This window comes from Echiichthys vipera (assembly GCF_963691815.1).
Source record: "Echiichthys vipera genome assembly, chromosome: 17".
Lineage (NCBI taxonomy): Eukaryota > Metazoa > Chordata > Actinopteri > Perciformes > Trachinidae > Echiichthys > Echiichthys vipera.
The window spans coordinates 9,640,970-9,653,275 of NC_139842.1; the positions used below are offsets into that span (position 1 = coordinate 9,640,970).

Consider the following 12,306-nt stretch of genomic DNA (forward strand, 5'->3'; position numbering starts at 1 on the left):
CCTGCTACAAAGACAACCTGGCTTCATTACAGTAACTAATGAGCTGTTTAAATCTCTGCAGGTACTGAGGGTCAAACACTGACTCAGTCTGAACCAGTGGTTAAAAGGCCTGGAGAATCCCACAGCCTGACCTGCACATATTCTGGGTTTGGTGGTGATTACTGGAACGCTTGGATCAGACAGGCTGCTGGAAAAGGACTGGAGTGGATCGCTACTATCAGTGATAGCAGTGGCAGCATCTACTACTCTCAGTCAGTCAAAGGCCGGTTCACCATCTCCAGAGACAACAGCAGAAAGCAGGTGTATCTGCAGATGAACAGTCTGAAGACGGAAGATTCTGCTGTTTATTATTGTGCTCGAGAGCCACAGTGAAACAGGAAGCAGCAACGCTGTACAAAAACTCAACATATCAAAACAAGTCAGAGCTTTACTTCTGCTTTTCACATTCAAAAAATAAACTTCAGTTCAAAATCAGCAAAACACTAAGAGAAAGATAGTGTCAATAAAGTTTTTAATGCAGCTCCCCCATATGTAGTTGAAGCTGACATTAAATAATCTGTTAATCTGACATGTCTGATTTGTCTGATGACAAGTTTCTATATATATATATATATATATATATATATAAATATATATATATATATATATATATATACATATATATATATGAAATAACAAATATTTTCTTCTATGTGTCAAAACATAATTCGGAGCTTTGACTCCTTGTGACAGGAGAGTCCGTCCCTCTTTTATAGCCTGTCAGTGTCCTTCTCTATGCAAAGTGAACTTCCTCACAGTCTGCTATAAAGACTTGATATCATGCTGTCAGTTGCAGCAGAAGAAGAGAAGCTCCCATCAGATCACCTTCAATACCAACCATGTTCTCTGTAGCTCTGCTGCTGCTGCTGGCTGCTGGATCCTGTGAGTCTCACTGAGGCAGAGACACTGACAGTATGATCACAGCACACTGACTGTTCACTGTTATTACACTAACTCAACATTCAACATGTTTTCCTCCATAGGTGTGAAGTGTGAACAACTGACACAGCCAGCGTCTGTGACTGTGCAGCCAGGTCAACGTCTGACCATCACCTGTCAGGTCTCTTATGATCTTGGCAGCTACTACACAGCTTGGATCAGACAGCCTGCAGGGAAAGGACTGGAGTGGATTGGAATGAAATATACTGGAGCATCATAATACAAAGATTCACTCAAGAACAAGTTCAGTATCGACTTAGACTCTTCCAGTAAAACAGTGACTCTAAACGGACAGAATGTGCAGCCTGAAGACACTGCTGTGTATTACTGTGCCAGACAGACACAATAACACAAACCATCAGTAGACCTGAACAAAAACCCCTCAGTGCCTGAACACTTGTAACATGAAGCCACCAGAGGAGGAGCCCTCAGACCACTAAGGATTTCAACACCAGCTCACTGATTTCTATATATTTTTTTGGATATAGTTAAATTAATCATCAAAATTAAATTATTTCTCTTCCATAAGGATCATTATCTGAATCATGATGGCATTAGTGGCTCGATCAAAAGACTTCAACCAACTTATTAGTGATGTTAATTAAACATGGTTTTCATTACCAAACTAAAGTGTTTGTCAGAGATTTCACTTCCACCTTCTCTTTGTGTGAGATGAAGAAAAACACCTGAACATTTCATCTTCATTTATATTAATTTGAATAAACTCCAGTCAGCTGATTTACTATCATCAGTATGTAAATTTCTCTCCTTGTGTGTTGCCTCATAAGAAATTGAATTGTGTGTGTGTGTGTGTGTGTGTGTGTGTGTGTTTTTGTGAGAGGGCAGAAGAGCTCAACATCAACCATGTTCTCTGTAGCTCTGCTGTTGCTGCTGGCAGCTGGATCCTTTCAGGAACTTTCAGTGGATTCACACTAATAAACACATTAGAAACACTGAACAGTCAGATGACAAGTTCCTTTATCCCACACACAAACACACACTTCTACAAGCTCTGTTACACTAACAGAACTGAATCTGCAGCCAGAGGACACACCTGTGTATTACTGTGTACGTCAGCCCGCAGTGACACAAACCACCAACACATCTGCACAAATACCCAGCAAAGAGCAAGATTCAACCTACCACACACACACACACATTCTAAATTTGAACATTAATAGAGACATCACCTTCTGATACGATGATAAAAAATGTATGTTTATGGAATTCATTGAATTTTGTTCAGGGAGAGAGAGTTGAGTATTTTAATGTTTATCTGTGTAGATCTCATTTCATTTACACTGCAGCTGCTCTGTCTACATGCAGTGTGTGCTGCGGCTCACTTCAGCATTAATCACAAATTAAAAAAATTATAGATGTGTACAGGTTGTTTTGTACGGTAATAATAATAATAATTTGGTATAAGCGCCACAATACAGTCTCTCATCCACTTCAGTATTATACATGATGTCATCGGACCTTGTAGCGTTCTTCATTCTGTCTAAACTTCAAATCACATTATTTTTTTTAGAGTTTGCTGCTAATATGTAGCCTACACGGCATACAGCAGCGTCTGTGTTGATCCTGAAGCGATTCAACAGGTAGTGTAAGTATTTTCTCTAAATATTACCCCCCTCCACCGGGTCCATAATTTCTTTTTTTCATACTTGGCCCTAAAACACCATCGTAACTTATAGTGTGCATGTGACATATCTGAAAAATAAAACTTATCTGCTTTCTCGAGATTTCAAAACTAGAACCCAAGAAGATAAACATTTTGATTTACACTTTAACAATAGTACATGAAATATTTCTCAGTTGAATTTAATAAAAATATATATTTTGTCTCTCCCCGTATCAACTATTTTACTAAGTATATTTTACAATATATTAAAACAATAAAATATAAATAGTTTACAGGAATGTTTACATTTCCATCCTGTTCTTGTGATCTACTTTCCATGCTGTGTTTTAAACCTGTGGAGGACGGTCCATGCAAACTCTGTCTTCCTTATAATGACGCCATCAACAGCCCTCAGAACATTTATGGCACAACAGCGGGAGCACTTCATAAATCTTACATTCAATCCAGAAAGAAATTGATTACAGTGTTTATAACAGAATGGAAAAGATGATTTCCTGGATTTTATTCTTAATAGTTACTTTTCACGGTGAGCGTAATTTCTGCTTTAACACACCAAAGACACTTCTTTGAAAATATCTAACCTGTGGTATACTGTATAAGTGTGAAGGATGGTGATCACAATTTCTTTATTTACAGGCGTTTGGAGCGAGGAAAAGATGGACCAGTCTCCCTCTGAGGTCAAAAGACCTGGAGACACAGTGAAGATGTCATGTATCATATCAGGCTTTGACATGACAAGCTACTATATTGCCTGGATACGACAGAGACCAGGGAAAGCTCTGGAGTGGATTGGGTGGATGAACGCAGGTTCAAACTCTGCTAGCTATGGCAGCTCCTTTCAAAGCCGTTTCATCATGACTGAAGATGTTCCCAGCAGCACTCAGTACCTGGAGGTCAAGAGCCTGACAGCAGAAGATTCTGCTGTTTATTTCTGTGCTCGAGAAAGCACAGTGACTGAAGACAGTGAAGCAGCTGCACAAAAACCTCCACAGACAACAAACAGCAATGGGATCAGCTTATACTGAGAGTTAATCATTTAAGCATAGTTAGAGTTATACTTAAATATACATCGTCTGTAATTATTTACTGTATTTATAGATACTTCAGTCAAAGAAAGACAAAAGTATTTCAACGTCTGCCATTTGACATTCACCATACAATTTACAAGTAAAACAAAAATGGTAATTTGAGAGATAAATAATGAGATATTTACGTTTCTGTATTCATATTCATTTCTATTGGCCTGTGAGTTATACTCTCGTGTCAGATGGCCTGTGGTCTTTGTGTTCTCAGGACTTGCTTTCTCTCATAAATGCACATGCAGCAATTGGAAAGAGGGCATTTGTCTGCCCTGGGCTTTGAAACTCGGGGAATAAGTCCTGCTATAAATGCTTTTTAAATCCAAAATGAAAGATGTGGAGGCAGTTTTATTGATATGTCTGTTTTTTAAATTCAACTAGTATTCTAATTAACTCTTTTGTTTCCTCTTTGCTGCAGGTTGCTTCCTATGGATTGTGTCTCTTTTTCTGTTTTCTGTCTGTGACTGTCTGTTTGCATTTGTGCTGCTGCCTGTCTTGACCAGGTCTCAAAGGAGCTCTCCATCAAAGTTAAATAAAAAAGGAATACAAAGATCCTATCTTTTGGAAATGTATAATTTTCTGGGGTGCAAGAATGGACTTGAATAATTCATACCATATTGTACCTGTATAAAGCCTATAGAATAAATAGTAAAATTCTGCCTTTCTGCCTTTCTGCCATAACTATTTAAACATGGCCGTGTTTGTAAAACATTTAAGACACATTTAATTGAAATGACATAAATGTGGCAACATAGAGGTATGCAACACTGCATTCATAAATCCATATGTAAATGTATTCTCGAGGGTTGCTGGAGAAAATCCACTGTGACTTTTTGGTGAGAGGTGGGTTCATTACGAACAGGTCCCGAGTCAATCACAGGATTTATTCACATTACATTTTTACCAAATAAAAACTGAACGTCAACTATGATCTATGTTCTCTCCTCCCTGTGAGGAGGAGTCAATGCAAAACTCAGATGTCTTCCACCTCTACTTATCTGACTGCAGAGAGGAGGACAGAGAACAGTGGACACACAGTTTAACATGATGGACTATAGGACAGGACTGCTGCTTTTAACTGTCTACTGGGCAGGTGAAGATTTTCACTATAATTCTTGTAATGCTAATTAAGGTATGCCATGTTATTATTATCATCTTTCTGTGTTTTAAACTCTTTTTTGATCTAACTGCTTTTCTCTAAAGGTGTTTGCAGCCAGACTCTGACTGAGTCTGAATCGGTGACAAAGCACCCTGGAGAATCACACAAACTCACTTGTACATATGCAGGAATATCAGATGACAATGCTGATATCAGCTGGATCAGACAAGCTGAAGGAAAAGGACTGGAGTGGGTTGCCCACATTTCTGCTCCAAGTGGAAGCACTAAACTTTATTCCGCGTCAGTCCAGAATCATTTCACCATTTCCAGAGACAACAACGTGGACCAAGTGTTTCTGCAGATGAACAGCCTGACGACTGCAGACTCTGCTGTTTATTATTGTGCTCGAGAGCCACAGTGATACAGGAAGCCACAGAGCTGTACAAAAAACACTTCAGATGTCAGTGTGACAGTCAATAAAGTGCTGTTATACCACTTCATACAGTTGTTTTTTTAAAACAGCCCCTGTTTCAGATTATTTTTGCATTTCCCCAACAATATGCTTCTTCACAACTTGTCCTGAACAGAAACAAAGGTTGAGCTGCTCTTTAACTGTGAAAACAATATAAAAAAATATTCAAATCTTTCTTCACCCCTCATCTACTGATGTTTGCCAAAAAAGACCACATTAAACAGCTCTAATTACATTTAAACATTCACAGTCAGCTGTCCGACAACATAGACATGTCATTGAAGTCCCTTAGCAAGTGAGTTTAAAAGCTCCTAGTAGTTCTAAAATATATTTTGAATAAAATAACTAAGAAATTGTTTTGCCAATAAAGCTATTAAATTAAATGTAACTATTTAAACAGATTCCAATGCTACTATTTTATGAACAATGTTTACCACCATATAGTGGGCTTGTGTTAAAAGCATATTGTATTTTTTAAAAATGTTGAGAAAGATTTCCAGTTATTTTTCATTTAAGTTTTTTTTAAAGATTTAAATATATACATAAGCCATGTTGGTGTATATTGTTAATAGTAATTATTAAATAGTATTAGTAATTAATAAAAAAAAGATAAGAATGAAATGAGAAATTTGAATTAAAACTGTGATAAACTAATTAAAAATACACAAAATGCTAATTATGCAACTTACAACCTAAAGTACAGTTTTGTTGATTTGGATATCCATTTTGTTTTTGTTCTCACCCACTGCTGACGGAGTCTCCTGTCCTACAGAGCAGCAGACAGTGTTTGGTTTTTGTTTAAGGGTTTATCACAGTGATTGGCTGGGTGGCACTGACATATAGATCCATACAAAAACCCAAGAGCAATAAACTAATACCCTCCTATTCTTGGCATGACACAAAATGACAGGACAAAATATTTCTCATTGGAATATGAGGTAACTACTGTGTTTATAATTTCTATTAAGTAGATTTGCCGATAAAAATGTGGTGATTAGTGGTTTCAAGCTGCAGTTAGTGCACAGACATAAATGCTATATTCCAGTAAATCCTAACTTTAATAACGGATTAAGAATCAGCGCAAAACGTGTGCACATCGGATGACATCCAGGTGTAATAATGACCAGGATTTTTGTATATTTTAGTCACTTGATGAGGTTTTAAAGCATTTTTCCTGGTATGTCAGGTTTTTGTTCAGGCAGTGAGTGGAGACGCAGCACTGTGTGTTTTTTGACTACTGGGGCAGTGGAACTGAAGTCACAGTATCTGCAGGTAAGTCACATTTAAACCTTATATTTTTAGTGAAAAGCATATTTTATTCATTTATTTTATTATTTTAAAATTGTATTATTGGTGCTGAAGGATTTTATGGTCTTATTTAGGTCTAGCAGAGCAGACAGAGCAGGCAGATGTTTTCAATGCAGCCTTTTCTTAGAAAGCATTTGAAAAGTTCTTTAGGTGAAATGTAATTGGTACTGGTGAATGTTTGCATATTTTATTAATCATGCGTTTTGTTTAACTGTGAATATTAATTATACACCATACTGTGCCTGAATATTTATAAAATGAGAAGTTCCTGTAAATCTGAAGATAGGAATATATTTTATATTTGTGTTTAAATACAGGATCATATCTGTTCCAAATAATCAGCCGAACAGAGACAAAATAAAGTGCATACTTTTAGATAGTATGCAGTGTAAGAGTTTCTTTTGAAATACCACAGGGACCACTGGGCTTTAGAGTCGTATGCATTTGCACTTCAGGTTCAATTGTTTGTCTTTTTTTTTTTAGAGAAATCATATCATATCAAGTGATTTATAATTCTTCCCAACAACGTCTTTAGGCTTTTAGATACTGGCAAAATAATATAATGTATCATTATTATTATTAATAATAATAATAATAATAATAATAATAATAATACTTATTATTTGATACATTGTTTAACACGCCCAGCTCCAGTCTGTTTTCTTGTGTGCTGAACAGGCAAACAAGCAAAAAGCTTTTTTAAGACAATCCTGCTTTGTTCTTGCAAAAAAAGTAAAGATGGATTCAGGTTTCAGTTTATGAAATGCTCATATCCTTTAAAAAGTGACATTTTGAAAAATTTCAATGATGCTGATTTTGTAGTGACAATCTTTAAGTCTACAGAGTTATAAGAAATAACAAAAAGCATTATGTATTTTATTATTACACCCAAAATGCATTGAATAAATTGAATAAATAAAAATGACACGATAAAAATATGTTGCAATTAAATAATATAGAAACATGGGCTGGGTTTTAAACATGCACCTAGTTAACTTCCATGGGTTTATGTATTGTAAGATTATTAGTGATATTGTCTCCTTTATTTATATAACACCCTTTGGATCTCCATATCTTAATCCTGGGGTTAAACAATTTAACCAATCACCATATTTTAGATGAGCAATTGATTATCACTGAGAGGAGGGGGGGGCGGGGGGGGGGGGCACAGTCAATTGTGTTGGACACAAAGAGTACTACCAGGGGGTACACAAAAATGTTTTAAATAGATGATTATATTTTACAAAACAGTGCTGTATTTAATACTAGTGCCACTGTATAAAGTCCGATCCAGTCTGTGCATCTTTGTGCTGAACGGATGGACAAAGATAAGCAATAGGACATTTATTTATTAAAACACATTATTCATTAAAATGATCTTTTGGGCAGATGTCTTCAGTTTCATCATGCAATGATGTGCAATATTATAATAATATTTATAAGTGTGTTCTTCAATCGACCTACATTTGTACTTACATGTTTTGACAAAACAAAATATATTTCACAGAAACAGCTGAGTCGCCGACTCTGTTCCCTTTGGTTCAGTGCAAACCTGGGTCTACAGGTACAATCACTGTTGGCTGTCTTGCACATAGCTTCTACCCAAAGAGTCTTACTTTCCAGTGGACCGATGGCAGTGGGACTGCCCTGACTTCTGTACAATATCCTCCAGCTGAGAAAAACAACAAATATACAGGGGTCAGTTTGCTCCAAGTAGCAAAATCTGACTGGGATTCTTTGAAGTCTTTCAATTGTTCTGTGACTCACCCTGGAGGCCCCAAAAGCGTGAAAGTGAAAAGTATGTAATTTCTAACTACCTATCATGGCTCTCTGTCTTTACGTCTACACATATGTACATCTGGTATTTTGCATTCATGATTCTAAAAAGAATTATTATTACAGGTTGATGTAAATTATTCACAATATTTCTACTCCTGCTCCTTTCTCAACATGCTTAGAGGCCTCATTCCCTCCAAAGGTAACTTTGCTAGCAGTACCAGAAGGAGACACTCAGGTTCTGGTCTGCACAAGTGAAGATTTTCAAACGCCAGAATTGTCAGTTAAATGGAAAAAGAATGCAAACTATATAACTGACTTCACTAAGTGGGACCCCAAAATAACTGGGGAGGTATATTCAGCTGTCAGTGTCCTGAAGGTGAAGAATACAGACTGGGATAGTAAAGCGGTTTACACATGTGAGGTGACACACCAAGGAACACCATATACAAAGATAGCCTCTAAAGGTAAAGGACGACTACAGTCATTGCATTAAATTGTTGCACTGTAACTTGTAGTTAACTGGTTGTGACATTATGTATACAGTATGCTCAAACATCAAAAGAGTTGTACTAAATAGGCTTTTTTCTGTTCTCTTTTATGTAGCTCCTATCACAGTGAAGCTGAACCAACCGAGTCCCAAAGACATTTTCAACAACAACCAGGCAAAGTTGGAGTGTATCATTACTGGAGAGGACCGAAACGTTGTGAATAAAATTCAAATCACTTGGAAAATCAATGGAGAAACTGTGACCAATGACGTTGTAACACCAAAGTCTGGAGGCAGCAAAATTAGCACGATGACTCTTAATCGAACTGAGTGGCAAAGTGTCAACAATGTGCGCTGTTCTGCCATTAGAGACAATATGACACCATTTATTCAAGATCTGACTGTCCACAAAGGAGGTATGTTACTGAGTGTTGGAGAGAGATTGGTAATCTGGGGAGGCAGTCAACTCACAAATATGTCTTAACTTAAAGCCAATGTATAACGTATATATAAACCTCCTTGATGAACAGAGTATCTCTTTCAGATGGCAGCGAGCCAAAAGTGACGGTCCCCATCCTCCCGGAGGAGGACATCGGCAAAGGAGACTCCGCTGAGCTCACTCTGGTTTGTCTGGTCTCCAGTCGAGTGTTGCAGGATTACTACATCGCTTGGGCAGAACATAATGGACAGAACCCCATCATCTATACCGATGGCATCGACTTCCCACAGCAGAAGACCCAACATGGCTACTCGGTTACAAGTATTTACACCACAACCAAGGAAAAGTGGAACAAGCACAACATGTTCTCCTGCAACGTCTGGCCTGCTGGTGGCGGAGGGCCTATGAAACCCAGAGTAGTGTCTAAGGCCCAGAATAACTCCTGTGAGTCATAACTGCATGTGAGAAATCGTAGGTTCAGCTATAAATGTGGCATTTTGTGCTAATGTGTTGTTCAGTCTCTGTGTGTACTACTGTGGAACACGTCTGTGTGATTGTAAAAATAACAGTCAACATGTCAATTCACTTTTGTTTGTCATCATATTGTGTGTCAATCTGTCTTTGTCCCATTGTCTAACAGCTTGAGAAGTGTGCTGACTGTTTCAAATAAATGTTGCATGAAGACACGTTTGTTACATGTTCATGAATTACTTGTTGTTTTCAATCAACTTTGTATGAGTAGTTTTCCAGTGATACCTCACAATAGTATACTGCACCGTTCAACTGGATTAACGTTGACATTCCAGTTTATGAGCACTATTCAAGAGAGAAAGGCATTTGTACTTTTCACTTAACACACACACACACACACACACACACACACACACACACACACACACACACACACACACACACACACACACACACACACACACACACACACACACACACACACACACACACACACACACACACACACACACACACACACACACACACACATATATATACACACGCACATCTAACTGCCTATACCTTCCTCTTCTTAGATTTTTCTCCAGAGTCAAAACTGAGTATTGCTCTGAGCTGCACAGAGGATACCATCGAGGAGGATGAGTACAGCAGCCTTTGGTCCACAGCCTCCTCCTTCATATTCCTCTTCATATTCTCCCTCCTCTATAGCTTCACATTCAGCCTGGTAAAGGTAAATATGCAGGCTCTCTCTGCATTTCAGTTCTGCTAAAGACTGTATAAGATATAATACAGGATTCATACATTCAGTGACAGACAGACAGACTATGTTACAAGTTATGGCAATTAGTAGCTATAAAATAAATTATTCTAAAATAAAAGACAATTTAAATAATAAATAATGACACAGATTAAGAGAAGACCATTTTGACATACTTTGAGTGTGACAAGAAAGATATTAATGTGAAAGTTTTGATGAAGACACAAATGCAAATTAATGCATCAATTTAGTTTGATAAAATTAGATAAAAGACACAAAAAAAATGGTAAATTGTTCTATCTGGCTATAACAAACCTTATGTTAGAGTGAAAAAACATATATATTACAGCCAGCTAGCACAGGTGTGACTGATCAATACTGAGAAGATGTAGAGTGAAGAGGCTCTCCTACCACATAAAATGTGCTGGTTTGTGTTTTTTAAATGCTTCACGGCTCATACTAATATATCCACAGTTTATTGAATCAAACACACTACAAATAAAGTAACAAATCATAGGCAGTTATAATGTCCTGGTGTATGGGGATAAACTAGTAAAAGTACATATATTAAGATGAACCAATAATCCAGTCCAACTGTTTCACAATCTGCTTTAGACAAGTGTTTATAACATTACATTTTTTTAAATGTTTTGTTTTTGTTTTTCAGATGAAGAGATCATGAAGGATGAGAGTGATGCATAGCATGGACTACATCAGGTCTTATGATGTTTTTTGTCTTTTTAATCTACTGTAAAAAAACATGTACATAATTGATAATCTACCCTATATCTGCTCAATTTAATGATCTTCACCTCCTCATTCACCTTTAATGATAAAGTTATTGAAAATTGAATTCTCTGTAAACTGTTGAAAAATAAATATACAATTGAAATTCATAGTAATTTATATCACTACACACGCATACTGTTGTTATATTTAAGGACAGAAGTCACTGACTACTTTTCTTGCACACTTTTAGTGTCAATATAATATATAATAGCCATATAATAAAAGTAAAGGGAGTATGAAAATGAGTGATGACTGTGCGTGTGACACAATTCAAAAGCTTTTGAGGATTTTGTTTTAATTTGAGTCACAACACAGGGAGCTAAGATAACACCACATCAAGTCAGCATACCGGAAACTTCTGTTATCAGTTAAGCACTGAAGGTTTTTCAGTTCCCTGCCGTTTCTAAACATATCATATTTAGAAAGTCACTTCCCCCCGCTCTCTGCACCTCTGGGACACCACCTGTACTTAGTGGAAACCGTCAGAGCTACAAAAAGCCCTAAACTTCCTCGAAACAAGAGACCAAACTCCAAATATTTGCATATTAGCGTGTATCCATGTGTGAAGCGGCTAACATGCATACAGCAGACTCAAATCAGAATAAATGAACAGAGATATCAAATACATACAATTTTATAAGCTCATCAAATATAACCGCAAATGCAGGACATACAGAGAATACCAAATACAGTACAAGTATATTTGTGTTTATTGTGATGTTTGTTTTGCTGTATGCTGCAGAGTTGTAAGTTCATGGTTGGAATGTAGATATATATTTATATAAGTGTTCTTCTTGGTATCTCAAACATAATGGCATCATCACACCAGAGGGAGCTCGTAGATTGAAGTTAAAATATGATTCCTGATGTTGAATGCCCTCAACATCGTCACCAGGCACATTTATAGTAGTACCGATACCTGAAACATGAATAACTGTTAATGCTGCTCTTAGTATTTGAACATTACTCACGTTAGTGCATTATAACATAGGTGACTCAC

General features: G+C 37.0%; 1 protein-coding gene across 1 annotated transcript; it reads left to right on the plus strand.

Moving 5' to 3' along the window:
• Window positions 1–878: 878 nt before the first annotated feature.
• On the plus strand, window positions 879–11,290 carry LOC310959773 (immunoglobulin heavy constant mu; the record flags this gene model as incomplete). Its single annotated transcript, XM_083931231.1, has 9 exons — window positions 879–921; window positions 1,023–1,094; window positions 3,260–3,586; window positions 8,089–8,379; window positions 8,540–8,824; window positions 8,964–9,263; window positions 9,392–9,730; window positions 10,336–10,490; window positions 11,185–11,290. The coding sequence occupies 9 exons, from the start codon at window positions 879–881 to the stop codon at window positions 11,197–11,199; spliced, it is 1,827 nt and encodes a 608-aa protein (XP_083787357.1). The 3' UTR covers window positions 11,200–11,290.
• Window positions 11,291–12,306: the final 1,016 nt, after the last annotated feature.